This window comes from Plecotus auritus, assembly GCF_963455305.1.
Source record: "Plecotus auritus genome assembly, chromosome: 7".
Taxonomy (NCBI): domain Eukaryota; kingdom Metazoa; phylum Chordata; class Mammalia; order Chiroptera; family Vespertilionidae; genus Plecotus; species Plecotus auritus.
In genome coordinates, this window is record NC_137774.1 from 29944478 (window position 1) to 29963439 (window position 18962).

The window sequence follows — 18962 nt, forward strand, 5'->3', positions numbered from 1 at the left end:
TTTTCTTCCTTTGATTTTGATCTTGAATCATTCTTTTTTCTTTATTTCATTTGGTAATCCAACTTTAAATTTTTGCTTTGGTAAGAATGACATTAAATCCCCACTGTGGCTGCTGTTCATGCTTTACAACCTAGATAAGTAAGACCATGTCCCGGAGATCAGGGCTTATCTCCTCTTTATTTGGGGAGAGTCAGCAGGCATCAGATAAACATCCTGAGTAAATGCCTATTACTGGGCCTGTCACAAAGTAGATATTCAATAAAATGACAGTCCTCCCCACTCTTCATCCTTTGTCTCTTCCTTCACTAGTGTATATATGGTCTTGACTACTTTAGATTCCAACAACATTGCCTATAAATTTACTATCTACTGGGCACTGTGCTTAATGATGATATAGAGGCAGAAGTCTGTTTTCACAAAATGCCCATTGTAGTTGGGTAGACAGGAATGTACAAAATATCAACAAGATGTGAGTATTAGAATAGAGGAGTGCCCAAGTTGCATGGGGCTGGGCATGTGACTCCATCAGAAAGAGTGGAGAGTAGAGGGAATATCAGTAAAGCTTCTTAAAGTGGTCTCTTGACCTGCATCCTGAAAGACGAGGATGTGCTCTCTGCAGGGGCAGTTGGGAGCGGCACTGTGGGCAGTGGAACCATGGCACGCAAGTCGTGTTAGTGAAACTGTAAGGAGCTTGATAGGGCTTGGCACATGTGTGGGTGCTGGGTGGTGAGGAGTATCAAAATATCACCAAATCCATTTCACGGCTGATGTCTTTTCAAATACAAATGCTTTTCTTTAAAAGCCCCTTGGAGAGATTTAATCTAGGTCAATCTCTTTATGAATCATTTTTTATAGGCCTAAGCCTTGTAATCCTGTTCTGTGTTATGTTCAAATTCTTGATCTTGAGGTACTCGCTTCTACTTAGGAAATTATGTAATGCATTTGCAAAGCACTGAACAAGGTGCCCATGCATAATTAAGTATGAAGACTAGCTTCTAACCAGTTTCTCTAGAAATAGTAGAGGATAACTTAATGGAGGGACTGGAATTTAAGTTAGAAATTATCAGATGTGTAGGGTTTGACTAGGGAATGGTCAAGAGAAAACAAAATGTGAAATCTAAAAATTCAAACTCAGAGAACCAAAGAGTAGAAAGGTGGTTGCCATGTGCTGGAGAGTGGAAAAATGGGGTCACATCAGTCAAAAGGTCCAAACTTGCAGTAAGTTCTGGGGATCTAATGTACAGCATGGTGCTTATAGTTAATAATACTGTATTTTATCTTGAAATTTGCTAAGAAATTAGATCTTATGTGTTCCCACCTCAAAACAAAAAGTTAATTAAGTAGATGTGTTAATTAATGATGATTAATGGTTGTGGTAATGTGTATTAAATCATCACATTGTAGACCTTTAAAAACCTTCTTGTACAGCATAAATACATACAAATTTTATTTGTCAGTCATACCTCAATGAATCTAGGGGGAAAGAAGCACAGGAGTATGCATGAGTACACTGTGCTGTTGAAGGTATGAAAATAAAACAGAATGATGTACATTCATCCCACAAATTGTATTGAATGACTGTAATGGAGGAAAACATAGTATGCTCTCTCTCATCCATCCATCCATGTATCCATTTAACTATTGGATAAATAGTTGTTAAGTTCCTACTCTGTGCCACACAGGAATGGGAACTGGGGATATAATGGTGGCATCAAAACAGAACTCTAGGGCTACAAAGAAACACAGCCCTAGAGTAACCAAATTCTGACCCTTGCTGTGCACTGAATTCTGTTGTGGACCATGGATTCAACCCTGACTCATCCTTGTCTGCCAAGCTCTCATTTCATTCATGATGTAGACCTGACCCTGGAGCCGGGGAACTTATCTACGGAACTGTTGCAAAACTGAAGGTGTGTAGAAGTGGGAACCTGGACTAGGTTAGTGGCAACTAGGTTGGGCAGGAGCATTTCTTAGCAAAGAACTCACCCAGATTTGATTGTTGATGAGATTTGGGGGATGAAAGAGATGGACAGTTAGTGAGATGCCTATATGTTTTCTCACCTGCTAATAGGAAGCGTGTTGATGCAAAACTCAAATAGAAAAGTTAGGAGAAGTTGAATGTCGCGATGAAGTGGCTATATTACATAGAAGCTAAATTTAGCATCTTCATAGGATATGCACCGCAGAGTTATTGGACAATCCATCCTCACACAAAATCAGGAAGAGACTAACAGATCGTGTTTTTGTTCTCTGTTTAGTGACTGATTCTTTTGTGTTTGGGCCCCAAGACTCAGTGATCACAGGAAGATTATTTCTCCTAATGTGTCATGAAGATAACTGAGCCCTGTTATTTTGGCAAATGATAAAGAAAATGCCCTAAATACCTGTCAAACTCAAGACAGACTGGAACAGCTGGAGCTTTCTGTAGGATTATACAAATGTGAACACAGTGAGAAGTTGCAAAAGGCTGAGCTGCACACCACTGGGATGGGCTGTGAGGCTAGTGCTCAGTTGATCTCCACATACATCTGGGAACAGAGCTTTCATCGTTTGCCTACTTTTAACATTTGTAAAAGAGGATAATTTGTGCACACAGAGGTGGTGAGAATTAGGGGAAGAGAGAGAGTATTTACATACTCAAATAAATAAAGGACAGTGTATTTAAAGATATCCAGGGGTTTTGCAGGACTTAAAAATGCTTCACCAGGTGTTTGAATTTGTAGGAAACCGTTGCCTGGTACCGTGTAGTGAATTTTTCAAAATTCCCAGAGTCTAAAACAGTCACTTCGTTTCAGTGGCTATATGCTCTTCACAGAGTGTTTGGTTCTCATGCCCCAGCTGGTTCCATCACTACTGATATGTGCTTCTTGAAACCACATGGATGCAGCTTTTGTATAAAATTCAGGCCCGTGCTGTGGTTATCCAGAGGCATCAGCCTGGTCATTTTTTTCAAAGTTGTGTAAGTAGAAGTAATTAATGGGCTGGTTTATTGGCATGCGTTGAGACAATGGCCACCCCAATACAATCAGATAATGCTTAACACCACTGTTGGGCTAAATCTGAAACCTAAAGCACACACAGGGTGTAATGCCTACATAATCCAGACTGTTTTATGACTCCTGTGTTCACAAAAACACGAGTTATCCTGATTCACTGGCAAACGAATTCTGAGAAAGCAAAATAGCGAGGAGAAAGTCATGTTGGCAGCTTAGTTCAGCTCAGATCTGTTGCTGAATATGAGAATGGATGAGCAGGATGAGGATGGGAGTCAGACCTGGGTTCAAGTCAGCAACTCAGCTATGTACATTTTAAATGTCCTTGGGTAGTTACTCAACATTCTGAGTTTCAGTTCCACCTCTATACAATGGGACAAATAATACCCATCTTTGAGGACTACTTTTTAAAAAAATTTCTTTATTAAGGTATTACATATGTGTCCTTATTCCCCTATTACCCCCCAACTCCCATTCATGCCCCCACCCCCCAGTTGTCTGTGTCCATTGATGAGGCTTACATGCATGCATTTAAGTCCTTTGGTAGATCTCTCCCCGTTACCCCTCCCCTCCCCGATCTTCCCTGAGGTTTGACGTTCTGATTGATGTTTCTCTGTCTCTGGATCTATTTTTGTTCATCAGTTCACGTTGTTCATTATATTCCACAAATGAGTGAGATCATGTGACATTGATCCTTCTCTGCCTGGCTTATTTCACTTAGCATAATGCTCTCCATCTCCATCCATGTTGTTGCAAATGGTAAGAATTCCTTTTTTACCTCAGCGTAGTATTCCATTGTGTAGATGTACCACAGTTTTTTAATCCACTCATCTGCTGATGGGCACTTAGGCTGTTTCCAAATCTTAGCTATGGTGAATTGTGCTGCTATGAACATAGGGGTGCATATATCCTTTCTGATTCGTCTTTCTAGTTTCTTGGGATATATTCCTAGAAGTGGGATCACTGGGTCAATGGGAGTTCCATTTTTAGTTTTTTAAGGAAACTTCATACTGTTCTCCACAGTGGCTACACCAGTCTGCATTCCCAGCAGCAGTGCACGAGGGTTCCTTTTTCTCCGCATCCTCTCCAGCACTTGTCATTTGTTGATTTGTTGATAATAGCCATTCTGACAGGTGTGAGATGGTACCGCAGTGTTGTTTTGATTTGCATCTCTCTGATGATTAGCAACTTTGAGCAGGTTTTCATATGTCTCTTGGCCTTCCTTCTATCTTCTTTCGAAAAGTTTCTATTTACATCTGTTGCCCATTATTTTATTTGGTTGTTTATCTTCTTTTTGTTAAGCTGCATGAGTTCCCTGTAAATGTTGGAGATTAAACCCTTATTGTTGATATCATTGGCAAATATGTTCTCCCATGCAGTGGGCTTTCTTGTTGTTTTATTGATGGTCTCCTTTGCTGTGCAAAAGCTTTTTATTTTGATGTAGTCCCATTTGTTTATTTTCTCTTTAGTTTCCATTGCCCTAGGAGCAGTATCGGTGAAGAAATTGCTTCGGCATATGTCAGAGATTTTTCTGCCTGTGGATTCCTCTAGTATTTTTATGGTTTCTCGTCATATGTTTAAGTCCTTGATCCATTTTGAGTTTATTTTTGTGTATGGTGTAAGTTGGTGGTCTAGTTTCATTTTTTTGCATGTATCTGTCCAATTTTCCCAATACCATTTATTGAAGAGACTGTCTTGACTCCATTTTATGTTCATGCCTCCTTTGTCGAATATTAATTGGGCATAGTGGTTTGGGTCAATTTCTGGGTTCTCTATTCTATTCCATTGATCTATATGTCTGTTCTTGTGCCAGTACCAGGCAGTTTTGAGAACAGTGGCTTTGTAATACAGCTTGATATCTGGTATTGAGATCCCACCTACTTTGTTCTTCTTTCTCAGGATTGCTGTGGCTATTCCGGCTCTTTTTTTATTCCAGATGAATTTTTGGAGAGTTCTTTCTAGGTCTGTGAAATATGCTGTTGGTATTTTAATGGGGAGTATATTGAATCTATAGATTGCTTTGGGTAGTATGGACATTTTAATGATGTTGATTCTCCCAATCCATGAACATGGTATGTTCTTCCATCTGTTTACGTCTTTCTCTATCTCTTTTTTCAGTGTCTTATAGTTTTCCGCGTATAGGTCTTTTACCTCCTTAGTTAAGTTTATTCCTAGGTATCTTAATTTTTTTGGTGTGATGGTAAATGGGGTTGCTTTTTTAGTCTCTATTTCTGTAAGTTTGCTATTGGTGTATAGAAATGCCATAGATGTCTTGGTGTTAATTTTGTATCCTGCTACATTGCCAAATTCATTTATTAAGTCTATTAGTTTTTTGATGGAGTCTTTCAGGTTTTTTGTGTACAATATCATGTCATCTGCAAATAAGGACAGCTTTACTTCTTCTTTTCCAATTGGGATGCCTTTTCTTTCTTCTTCTTGTCTAATTGCAATGGCTAATACTTCCAGTACTATGTCGAACAGGAGTGATGAAAGTGGCCATCCCTGTCTTGTTCCTGTTCTTGGGGGAAATGGTTTTAGTTTTGCCCATTGAGTATGATGTTAGCTGTGGGTTTATCATATATAGCTTTTATTATGTTGAGGTATGATCCTTCTATTCCCACCTTGCTGAGAGTTTTTATCAAGAAAGGGTGTTGGATTTTATCAAATGCTTTTTCTGCATCCATTGATATGACTATGTGATTTGTATCTCTCAATTTGTTTATGTGATGTATCATGTTTATTGATTTGCAGATATTGTACCATCCTTGCATTCCTGGGATAAATCCCACTTGGTCATGGTGTATGATCTTTCTGATGTAGTGCTGGATCTGATTTGCTAGAATTTTGTTGAGGATTTTGGCATCTATGTTCATGAGGGATATTGGCCTGTAATTCTCTTTCATTGTGTTGTCTTTATCTGGTTTTGGTATTAGGGTGATGGTGGCTGCATAGAAGGAGCTTGGAAGTGTTCCTTCCTCTTGAATTTTTTGGAATAGTCTGAGGAGGATAGATTTTAGTTCTTCCTTCAATGTTTGGTAAAACTCCCCTGTGAAGCCATCTGGCCCTGGGCTTTTGTTTGCTGGAAGCTTTTTGATGACTGCTTCAATTTCTTCCATAGTTATTGGCCTATTGAGATGTTTAGATTCTTCCTGATTGAGTTTTGGAAGGTTATATTTTTCTAGGAATATGTCCATTTCCTCCAGGTTGTCCAGTTTGTTGGAATAGAGTTGTTCATAGTATTTTTTAACAATCCTTTGTATTTCAGCAGGATCTGTTGTTATTTCACCTCTTCCATTTTTTATTTTGTTTATTTGGGTCCTCTCTCTTTGCTTCTTGGTGAGCCTGGCTAGAGGTTCATCAATCTTGTTTATCCTTTCAAAGAACCAGCTCTTGGTTTTGTTGATCTTTTGTATTGTTTCTTTGGTCTCTATGTCGTTTATCTCTGCTCTGATCTTTATTTCCTTCCTTCTGCTTACACTGGGCTTTTCTTGTTGCTCTTTTTCTAACTCTTTGAGTTGTTGGGTTAGGTAATTTATTACCATTGTTTCTTGGTTTTTTTTGCAGTAGGCTTGTAGAGCTATGAACTTCCCTCTCAAGACTGCTTTTGCTGTGTCCCATAGATTTAGGATTGTTGTGTTTTCATTGTCATTTGTTGCCATGATGTTTTTTATTTCTTCCTTGATCTCTCCGGTAATCCAGTCATTGTTTAATAGCATGCTGTTTAGTCTCCATGTGTTTGATTTCTTTGGGTTGTTTTTATTGTAGTTGATTTCCAGTTTTATGCCACTGTGATCTGAGAAGATGCTTGATATGATTTCTATCTTCTTGAATTTGAAGAGACTGCCTATGACCCAACATGTGGTCTATCTTTGAAAATGACCCATGTGCACTTGAGAAGAATGTAAATTCTGTGGCTCTGGGGTGAAATGTTCTGAAGATGTCAATTAATTCCATCTGGTCTAGTGAGTCATTTAGGATTGATGTTGCTTTGCTGATTTTTTGTTTAGAGGATTTGTCCAATGGTGATAGTGGGGTATTAATGTCTCCTACTATGATTGTATTGCTGTCAATCTGTCCTTTGATATCCTCCAGGAGTTTTTTTATGTATTTGGGTGCTCCTGTGTTGGGTGCGTATATATTAACCAGAGTTATTTCTTCTTGTTGGATTGCTCCCTTTAGTATTATGAAGTGGCCTTCCTTATCTCTTGTTATGTCCTTCACTTTGAGATCTAATTTGTCAGATATAAGTATTGCTACCCCAGCTTTTTTTTCATTTCCATTCGCCTGGAAAACCTTTTTCCATCCCTTCACCCTCAGTCTGTGTGCGTCTTTTTTTCTGAGGTGGGTTTCTTATAGACAGCAGATATATGGGTCGTGTTTTCTTATCCAATCCGTTACCCTATGTCTTTTGATTGGGGCATTTAATGCATTTGCATTTAAAGTTATTATTGATAGGTACTTATTTGTCGCCATTTTTATTCTTTACCCCTGTGTTCCTTCTTCGCTTCCTATTTCTTTTTTTTACAGCAGACTTTTTAGCATTTCTTGCATTGCTGGTTTGGTGGTAATAAATTCCCTTAGTCCTTTTTTGTCTGTGAAGCTCCTTATTTCACCTTAAATTTTGATTGATAGCCTTGCTGGGTACAGTATTCTTGGATTCAGACCTTTCCTTTGCATGACTTTGTATATTTCATTCCATTCCCTTCTGGCCTGATGAGTTTTTGTTGAGAAATCAGTTGCTAGTCTGATGGGGGTTCCTTTGTAGGTAACTTTCTGTCTCTCTCTGGCCGCTTTTAAGATTCTTACTTTGTCGTTGATGTTTGCCAATTTAATTATAATGTGCCTTGGCGTCGGTCTTTTGGGGTTCATTTTGCTTGAGATTCTGTGAGCTTCTTGGATTTGTGTGGGTTTTTTCTTCCCTATATCAGGTAATTTTTCTGTCATTATTTCTTCAAACAGGTTTTCTATTTCTTGCTCAGTTTCCTCTCCTTCTGGAAACCCTATTATGAGGATGTTGTTTTGTTTCATGTTGTCCCAAAGTTCCCTTAGGCTCTCCTCCTGCTTTTTAATTTTTTTTTCTAGAAGCTGCTCTACTTGGGTATTTTTTCCTACCTTGTCTTCTAGCTCACTGATGTGGTCCTCTGCTTCTTCTAGTCTACTGTTGATGCTTTCTATTGAGTTCTTTACAGCAGCGATGTCATTTTTCATTTCCTCTTGGTTCTTACACATATTGTCGAATTTGTCTTCCATTCTTTTCAGCCACCTTATGACCATTTCTCTGAATTCTTTCTCTGGCAGGTTGCTTGCCTCCATTTCGTTTACTTCCTTTTCTGGTGATGCCTGCTTTTCTTTCATATGCGGGCTGTTTCTTTGTCTCCCCATGGCCTCTCTTCTCTGGGTGTCTGGTTATGTAGTTCTCTCTCTCCTGCATTGATTTAAAGGCACAAAATACAGCACAACCAGGTCCAACACACAAGGCACTGAACAGAAATGTATTCACGATATTAATAACCCCAAATAAAGGTGACCACCAGAGAAAGGCAGTTAGGGGATAGGAGAGAAAGAAGAGAAAAAAAAGAAAGAAAAAAGTGCCAAGATGAAATTGGGAAAAGGGGGAAAAAAGTAAGAGAGAAAAGGAAGAGAATAAAAAAGAAAAGGGGAACAAACTATATATATGGGGGGAAAACTCCAATAGAACAGCCACTAATCCCAGCAAATGCCAGCAACAAGTACCTGGAGATGAATACAAACTAAAAACAACAATTAATATCAAGCGAGGCAAGGAAAAACAGATGCAAAAAAACAAACAAAAACAAAGCAAACAAAAAACAAAACAAAAAAAGAATTAGCAAAACAATCTCACAAAGAAGCATTAAAAATTGATATAATCAACATTCAAGCAAACAACAACAAAAGGACAGAGAGAAAAACAATTTTTTAGATAGAGAAGAGAGAGGTGTGTATGAACTCGGAGCAGGGGGGTGGAAATTAGATATATATGTAGGGTGAAATTTTAACAGGGAGTAAAAAGAAAGAATAGGGAAAATCTAAAGTAGGAAAAGGGTAAGAGAAAAAGGACAACAAAAGGGCAAAAGTTAGGAAGAGAGTGATGGCATAAAGGTAGAGTTGAGATAGAGTAGAATGATGCTAAAGGAAAGGTGAAAATAGAATGTAGAACACTAATCTCAAAGTCAAATAAAAAGAAAATAAAATGACACTTTTTTTAAAAAAAGGTAAAATAGTAGTAGTAATAATACTGATTGAAAATAAAAATGTAATAATTAAAAAGGTAAAATCAAGTGAGGAAAAAAGAAAAAAATTAGTTTCTTAAGTAAAAGATGAAAAAGAAAAAGAAGTAATAAAAAAATAAAAAAATAAAATAAAAATAAAATGTGCAGTAGTGAAGGTCATTCACTTCCTCTATTCTTCTGTTTGGCACACCTGTTTCCCAGTTAGGACAGTATTGCAGTTCCCTGCGTTCCACTGCTCCTCAGTGTTGTAAACCAGTCCTGATTTTTAAGTAGGCGGTGTGTCTTACTTTCTTGTATTCCTTAATTTGTGATTACACAGGAGTCAATTTGTGATCCAGCCCCTGGGTGGCAGTGTTTCTGGGTTGACTTCCGGGTCTATAGGTCCTCTCTAGCCTATGTTTAGATCCTGCTTTCCCTGTGGCACTCCATACTGGTTTGTGGGAGTGGGCTGCCCCAGAGCTGGTTCTCTGACAGTCACTCCCCACTCTGATGCCCAGGTTCCAGAAAAACAACTTTCCCCTGCAGTCTCCTAGGGTGTCCCCAACTGGGAGATCCTATGTATTGGGCTCAGTAATGAGAAGCAAGGATTCAAAGAGGAGAAAGCGCGAGTGTGTGAACTCCGGGTCTGTGCATAAGCCTGCACAATACCCTTTCCCCCTTGTGTCCAAGCAGCCGGCACACTCCAAAATTTTTTAGGCTGTCCTTCTGTGTCAGATCAAGATGGGTTGCTTTTTAAAGAGTCCCTCTGTTAGCAGCTCTGAGGATCCCCTTCCACATTCACTGATCACGCCAGCCCCAATAGCCAAGGATTTTTCTAGGTGCAGACTTCCCCCAGTCCTCCAGCTCCCACAGTGCGCGCGTTTCTCTGTCCTGCTGGGACCAGAGACCTCACCTTATCCCAGGCGAAATCTGACCTTTCCGTGGTGAAGTGCAGAGCTCCTCTGAATCCACGTGTTTGCCCCAATTGGGGACTGGTGCTCTGGGGTTCGCAGCTGTTCAGTGGGTGCCGCAGTTGTAGATTTTCAGGCTGCAGATAACATCCACTTTCCCCTTCAAGATGGCATGGTCTCCGCATTTGAGCCGGTGGCTCTGGGAGGGAACCCGGCAGCAGTGGGGGCTGCCTGGTCAAGGGACCCCCATCCAGCAGTCCCCCACCTTCTCCTAGAGTATAGCTGTCCCTTAACTCTCCAACAGACACTCCCCGTGCAACCCTCAGCTGTTCTTTCTATCTGCTCCGGGACAAGACTTGGGACACATCTGTCTATTCTGCCACCATTTTTCCTTGCCCTTTGAGGACTACTTTTATGAGTAATTTCCAATCTACCTCCAGTGGCATAAATGGAACTGGCTGTGATAATTGTTGCTAGTTTTGTCCTTTCAATTTTTCTGTCACTTAGTTGGACACAGGTATCCAAGGAAGTATATCTTCTTATGATCTTGATTTCACAAATGACACTGAAGCTCAAGAGAATATGTGTTAGGCTCAAGTCAGTGTACCAGGATAGAAAGGAAGTATTATACAGGCATTAAGATCAAGGATCTGGGCTAGACAATCTGAGTCTTGAATCCTGATTTTAGCACTTATAAGTTGTTACTTTGGTTGTTTGTTTAAATATTGGGCTCACTCCCTCCACTCATTTAGACATTGAGGGTTATGGACCAAGAAATAATTGCACGTGGATCATTAAATGTATGAAATTAAGTGGTCAATCCAATGAGACTCTTCCCTGCTTTGAATCCAGGTTGTGTGGGCATCTGAAAGCTGCTCTCCTCCCCTCCTGCCTGGATCTTTCACCCTTTTCCTCTCTAGAATGCTACAGTGGTGGAACCACAGTATGGTGGCCACACCATTCCCCAGGGTCCCCTCACTCAACTCCCTCTACAATGTTCATTGAATACTTATTATAGAAATGACATTAAGCTGGAACTTCTATAAACATGTTCTCACTTAATCTTCCCAACAACTCTGCGAAGTAACCATCATCCCCATCTTACAGATGGAGAAAATAGGCTATGGAAATTTAGCCACCCACTCAGGGTGCAAACCGGGTACCTCATGGTCTTTCTCTTACACAATAATCACTCTCCAAGTTGGAGATGCCAGAAGATCCAGTGGCTTAAACTCTCCCTGTATAACAGTTATTCAAATCCCAGTGATGACTGGTCTCAGTTGCTAGGAACTGCATGTCTCTCCATGTTGGGGAGAACTTTATAGCCCTTTAACTGGTTATAAGACTTTTACAGCTTGCAATCTGTAGTCATGCTTTCAGGATGAACTCGAATGTTTCCTCTACTAGTAAGGCTTACCATAGTACTTAAGAAGAGGATCAGGGTCATTTTACTCCCCTCTCTGCGTTTAATATTTAAGATGCATACACCTTAATTATAACATTTACTATATTTTGTTATAACTATTTGTTAGCTTGCCCATCTTCCCAATATATGGAGAGTTCTTAAGAGTGGGGCCATTTTTATATTGTTTATTTGAGATATTCTTTTAATTTTTTTAGATAAATGTACAAATGAATGGTGATGTATTAAATAGGATATCTTTAACCCCTTAAATGTCCGGGTGAGAGGGGGAGGAGCCTAGTTAGCAATGGAAGAAGAATCCAGCAGCAAAGGAGTTATGCTGAGCCATGTCCCGCTATGAAATAAATCTGAAATCATCCAGGGCCGAACACCTGCAGCAGTGAGTATTTTAAACATGTTCATTAACAATGGCTCAAAGTGGGGATCTATTACAGTTGAGAAAAAGGGAGGAGACAGTAAATCAGCATTGGTGAGGAAAAGAGCAAGGGGAAGATATGAGTTCTTATTGAAAATATTCATATGCTTTATAACCCCAAAGTAGAGATTGCTGTATTGAAGTGGAAGGCTTCATTTGTAGGACTGAGTTCACTGAAGATGTGTTTTATGCCCGTATTCATTTTCCCAACTTTCATTTGCTTTCCTTTAGCCAAAAGTTGGGGAGTTAGTTTATTGCTTGAAAGCAAGAATAGATTGCCTTAGCTGTCTCTTCACGAAAATATTCCTTGCTTCAAATGATGACTTATAAAACACTAGTTGGATCCTAGGAAAAAATGCTATTTTATTGGCACACATGTTGAAGAGAATAGTTTTTAAAACATTCAATTAGTTCTGCCTTTTAGATAGAATTTAAACAAACCCAAAGCAATAGGATTAAATTCATGTAAAAATCTAACTGTTGCTCAGGAACCAATTCTTTTCCCACTCAAACTACTCCAAGGATAATCACGCTGACTCTTGGCTGTATTCCAGCCAAAGCAGATACGTGCTTTTAATTCATAAATCAGACCATGGTACTTCCTTGCCTAAAACTCTCAGTCCTCTCTAGCACATTAGAGTAAAATGCAAACTACTAACTGTGGTCTGCAGAGCCCTGAACATCTGTCCCTGGCTTACCTGGCCAACCTCATCTCATCTCACTTTTCTTCTCATCTGATTCATCACATTCACCGTTAACTGGCTTCTTCTCAGTTCCTTGGAACATTTTAAGCTCTTCTCTGCCAAGAACTGCTCCTCAATTCTGCCTTAGACATCTCTTCCCCTGCCACTATTCAGGAGAAACTCCTCTCCGTCCTTCCAGGGTGTACCAGATGTCACTTCCAGACAAATTATCCTCAACCATTCTTCCTGGGTTATGTCCCCCTCCATGCTTTATTCTGTAATTCATTACTATCTTAATTGTCTCTACAGCATGCTTACCGAAAAGTCCTAATTACATAGATATACATATGTAAACTTGGAGATAAACAATATCGCCCATATTCCCCACTAGACTGCGAGATCCAGGAGAGCAGGAATCATATGTGCTTCATTCATTACTGACTATCCAGAACAGATGCCAGCGTCGGGCCCATAGTAGGTCCTCAGTCAATATTTGCCAAAGTGAATTGTCAGTGTCAAGCCAAATGCCTGGCCCGTCATAGGCTGTCAGTAAACAATTTTTCATTGAGTTTATTTTGTTCCCATAGAATTTAGCAAATTCACATAAGCTGCATAAATTGATTTCAAGTGCTGAACTCCCTGTCCACAACAGCATGATCTCTGCAAATTTTGCTGAGATGACAAATGACAATTCAGGGCAAATGAATAAGGAGGATGCCTAAAAGCCTACACTGACTTTGGAACATCTTCTCATCATTTCCTCGATGAAAATGTCATCGAGGCAAATTTTAACTCTCAGTATCAGACTTCGTTCTTCTGGTCCCTTGCTCTCCTGACCTATTTCTTGTTTTGGTGAGAACTTTTTTTTTTTTTTTTGTCTTTGTCTGGGGGTAACCACAATGTGTTAACAAAACTGAGTTCCTTTATTTGGTTTTAAACAAGCAGCTGATAGGTTTTGCTTTGGGTTTTCCAAGGCTCCTGTTTTAAGCAGCTGAAATCACAGTCACTGAGCCTCTTTCACAGTTCACTGGACCCAGCGCCAAGAGACCATGTGGGATTTAGATTGACAACACTGTTGTGGGGAAATGTTTTGGCATGAGAACACATAGCTGTGATTCTGCCATTAAGTCCCATTGTTTAGGCTCAGTGAAAATTAATTTCCAAAAACATCCAGGTCTGTTGTATGTTCTGGTTTATATGTAAATTAGGAGATTGTGTGAAAAGGATGCCAGGGATGAACCCTTTCAAACATTTTCAGACCAGGTGTCCATTAATTAGAGTGATTCTCACTCAATTTTACTGTACATTTACATTTTTTTGCTCAATGGTAAGCTGTATCAGTCAAGATAGAAATAGACACAGCATTAGCTGATAAGCTGCAATATCATGTTGCTTTAAAAAAATGACAAGGTTTAAAATTTTGATTTATTGGAACAGTCATGGAAACTAAGAGAAAAATTAATTCAACACTCATTGTCTAAAGGTGGAAATAGAAGCAGTGCCATAGCATTCTGTAAATGGCATATGCGGTCCCAGAGGAGATGTGGTGTGTCTATAACCTGAAGGATCAATCATGATCATGTGGAGGAGAGGTAAGTATCAGAACCCTGGGGATAACCAGGAGTTCTGCACAAATCCAAAGGGTGTGTTTCTTTTAAAAAAAAATTAATTAATTTTAGAAAGAGAGAGAGAGGAAGGGAGAAAGAAACACTCAGAGAGAGGGAGACATCGATTTATTGTTCCACTCATTTATGCATTTATTGGTTGATTCTTGTATGTGCCCTGACTGAGGACTCAATCCTCTGCCTTGATGGCCTCAATTTCATGTATGCATTTAGATCAGATGATCTCTGAGGTGGCATCTATTTATGAAAAAAAAAAAAACACGATTAATTTATGGCATATTTAAAACCAGCAATCCAATGGCAAATGAGCTTAGATAACCCCTTCAGGAATGGAATAATAAGGACACAGCTGAGCAGGGGCGAGTGTTTCTCAGTTGTTCCTGAATTGGCCCAGCAGGTGTTTAGAACGAGAGACACAGGCCTTGCTAGTGGAGTGGGGATATAAAACCTGAAAACTGCTTGTCACAGAATCATGCCCAATAAAAGCCCAGGCAGATGTTCGCATAAAGCTTTTGTGGTTTGTGTTTTCATGGGGGTGTCCCGGGGGGGGGGGGAGGAGTGAAGTTTATTAGTGAGGCACAGCAGTATATGCCTACCCGCATTACCATGTAACAGTCTCGCAATCCATTTATAGGGTTGGGATTATTTTTGCTAATGATTTTCATGGGTGTAGATGAAAGGCAATGTGCACCCAACTGTAACTGCATTTATCATGCAGCTGCCTTCCAGGGAAGGCCCCCCAGACATCATAGATGGCCTGCTTGCCAAAGAGAGTATTGTCTCGCAGACTTTTAAAGATAAAGCGGTTGTATTAGTTTCCTATTCTGGCTATATCAATTTAGTGGTTTAACACAACACATATTTCTCATCTTACAACTTAGAGGTGAGACATCAGAAATGTGCCATGTGGGGTTAAAATCAGTGTCAGCCAGCCAGAATCCTTCTGGAAGCTCTAGGGGAAGAATTAGTTGCTTTGCCCATTGCAGGTTCTAGAGGCCACCTGCATTCCTTGGCTCGTGTCCCCTTCATCCATCTTTAAATCCAGAACCTTCTGTCCTCCTCTTTACTCTTAAATATTTTCTCTCAATCTCCAACCTCCTTCACCTTTCTTTAAAAAAAAAAAAAAGACCCTTGTGATGATATTGAACCAACCCAAATAATCCAGAATAATCTACTCATCTCAAGATCCCTAATGTAATCATTTCTGCAGAGTACCTTTTACTACTAAGGTAACCTTCACAGGTTCTGGAGTTAGGATGTGGGCAACTTTGAAGGGGGACTATTGTTCAGGTGACCTCAGGGGCTGTAGAGAGCCATGACTTATCTAAAGTCATGACTTATCCCAGGGCTAAGAGACCCATGACTCAACTAAAGTCACACAGCCCATTTGTGGCAGTGCCATGACTGGATTATCCCCTGGCATCCTCACATTTGCCATCTTTATAAGCATCCCTGACAATCAGGGATCGAAGCATGCCCTGATGGATGCTTTATTTTCATAATAAACTTGAAATGATTGAGGAATATGTGTAGAATTAAGTCAATGATTTTAATAGAGCAACTTAGAGAAGACAGACTTTTATATATTTTCTGAAATAAATTTTTAATGCAGACATTTTCTTAATCTTTCTAAATTTTCCAGGGTATGGTACCTTCTAAAGATGTTATGTGACTTGCAGTGATAACAGAGCTTAAGCAATGATGAGAAATGAGAATGCCAAGGAAACACGTGTGTGTTCTCTCTGCTCCTCCTTCCACTCCTTGTTCTTTCTCCTTCTGGAACTCTGGCCACTGCTGCCATTTTGAAAATCAGTTGTGACCGAAATCCAATTCAAGGTCTTTACACTAAAGGGCATGAAGCCACCAGAAGCTTATTGGAATGGGTTGAACCCAATTAGGTGTTTGCCATATTTCACAATGAAGCCCAGAGTTTGGCATAGAAACATTCTCCTAAGAATCCAGGGGATTGGTTTTGAATTTTTCTCCCCCTTCTGCCCAACAGTTGCTTGCAACAATTAAAAGGGTCATAGAATTTTGGATCTAGATGAAATTCAACATGCTATTTAGCCAAATTCTTTTCGTGAATTATGGGTGTCTTATATAGTATCTTTAGCAAGTATTTGCCAGCCTTCTCTCTTGCCTTGGTTTTCTCCATCCATTACATGGGCAGGAAAGATAGCTGCTGTAAATGAAAGGCCTTATTCCATTTGAGCTCCTGAGAGGGACAGGTACATTTGAGAGGCTTGTGATTTGACTGTTGGGCTCATTTTCTGGAGGAATCACTCCCTCGCTGCATTTCCACAGCTGTAGGGTTTGGTGCCCCTCGAATAGAGTCTTATAAAATACTCCACTTAGCATCACACTCTCTCCACAGTGTGGGCATTGTTCTTGGGTGTATCTGGCCTCCTCACAATTCGGCATAACCCAGGGCTGGGACATGATGCGAGTTCACTAGACTGCTGACGTATGTTGTGGATGGTTGAGTGAATAATAGTTATATAATCTCAGGGACATAGGGAGAACATATGGATCTGGGACCTCAATGGAGATCCTGAGAGGTGCTGGAAAAGTCTGTGGATATAGTCTTTGATGTTCACTGACATAAAATTGGCTTACCCCTGTCTGTTTAACTTTCTTAAACAAAATAAAGTAGGACTGGAAGTTGCCATTGAAGTTTATTTTAATAGATGTTTTAATGTGACAAGGAAGACGAGTAGACAATTTCCCTTTGGAGATTAGCACTCAGCACTCAGTGTCATTTTTTTCCTGCCTATTCAAGGAATCAACTCATCAGCTGCTGATACAGTAGGTTAATGGCACAGTGTGGGACTAAACAAAGTCAAGTTGCCAAGCTCCTGTCTGGCATTGACTGAGGGTCATAAAAAGCATTTATTCCCTCAGTTTGATCTTGACAACTCCAAGAATATCACATTGTATATATCAAATACCATGTTCTGCTATATAGGATAAGGTCGATGTTCACATTATTCCTGCCAAATGGGAAAGCAGAGCATCAACTCGGGAATTGCTAAATATTTGATGAGCCTCAGAGATGTTGCAAGTATGATGTGGTTGGACTATGCCACCTTCCTCCTGAGGCATTAATGCCTACTGTACCTACCAGAGAGACCATAGGATGAATGGGTCTGCAATAAGAAAATCTGACCTTAAAGATCATGAAGGTAGGACTTAGAGAAATTGACTAAAATTCAGAAAAATACACCCAAGGATCTCTGTGGATGACTCTTTGATTTTACCACTTTAGTACCATAGCTCTTTCTACGTTGTTTTCCCAACCTTCCACCCAGCCTGATTCTACAATTTCTTTTTGTTTCCAGTTCCTTCTTTCTGGGGATTGGTGAACTCAGCTTGGAATCTTTGCTCCGTGGGGAAACGGCAGTCGCCAGTCAACATAGAGACCAGCCACATGATCTTCGACCCCTTTCTGACGCCACTTCGCATCAACACTGGGGGCAGGAAGGTAAGCAGCCATGTTGCTTCCGTTGTGACGCTGAGGAGGGGCATGGGGTGATACCGATTCTGAAAGCCAGTCCTCCACGGCTGGATCTCTGCGATGAGTTTGTCTTCTCACCCAGACCTCAGGCCTGCTGCCAGCACATCTAATTATGTCTAAACTGTGTTTTCTCCTCCCTAGCTAGTGAAGCCCTCGTGTTTCTAATTACTTTGTAACCCCTGGAGGTTGTCTGAGGTTCTAGCCCTTGGTACCCCATGAAGGTCAGAACACAGAGTTGCCTCCTCTGTATATCATGCTGGGAAAATCCTTTTTCCCAGAAACCTCTTTACTGGAGCTTCTTTTAACCTGAACAAGGTGAAAATAAAATTTTTCACAAAAGTAAAATCAGACATTTATCATTTTAGAAAACAAACAAAAATCACCCCAGATGATTTATAAGAAAATCAATAATTCATCTTCCTCGAAGCATCTTGCTGGCTAAGAATCCTAGCTCCTGCACAGAAATGCTGAGCAGCGCTGTGTGCGTCTCACTCCGACATCCCTCTCCTTCTCCCTCCTCCCCCTGTGATGGGCTCCTCCTTAACTTGTGAAAGGACATGTAGTTATGCCCATGGGGTCTTCTCAGTGCTGGAATGTAGCATTTCTCTTGCTGATTCATTTCTACTTGGCAACCTTTGACTGTTGAGTAGATTGTTGAAGGTGGAAACACACAACCATAGAGAAAATTATGTTTGAAGGTCAGTTAGCTGTTGGGAACTCAAGAGGAATGGGAGATCATTTGTGAGCAAGACATTGACTGGGCTTACAATTATGGACGTTTGTTACTGCGGGCGGCTGGCTCTCCAGGGCGTGGGCTCCTTGGGTTCTACTCCCTTCTCCATTTATGCAGAGTATTCACCTTACTTACCACAGACTACTTTTTCCCTTATGATATTGGAATTTTGTTTCTTTCGCATAACTGTCACTAAAAAAAAAGAAAGAAAATCTAATGACTAATCAAAGTGTTGCAAGTTAGTATCCTTGACTTCAGGCACAAGGCAAGTTATAACAGACCTTGCATGTGGCTAAGACGACTTAGCCATGTAGTATTTGTGTGCTATTTTAAATATAACTTGGGAAGCATTTCTGTAGCAGGGTTCTATGCAGTTGGAATAGTTTATTGTTCTGGTTTCATAGAAAACTAACCTAGCCTAATTATTATTCCATG

General features: G+C 40.1%; 1 protein-coding gene across 2 annotated transcripts in view; it reads left to right on the plus strand.

Annotated features, from left to right (window-relative positions):
- Positions 1-18962, plus strand: part of CA10 (carbonic anhydrase 10) — a 387282-nt gene that overhangs the window by 140693 nt on the left and 227627 nt on the right. For both annotated transcript variants that reach the window (XM_080680847.1, XM_080680848.1), the window contains exon 4: positions 17619-17761. In XM_080680847.1, the coding sequence (XP_080536973.1) occupies positions 17619-17761 (143 nt within the window). The remainder of the gene's footprint in view (positions 1-17618; positions 17762-18962) is intronic.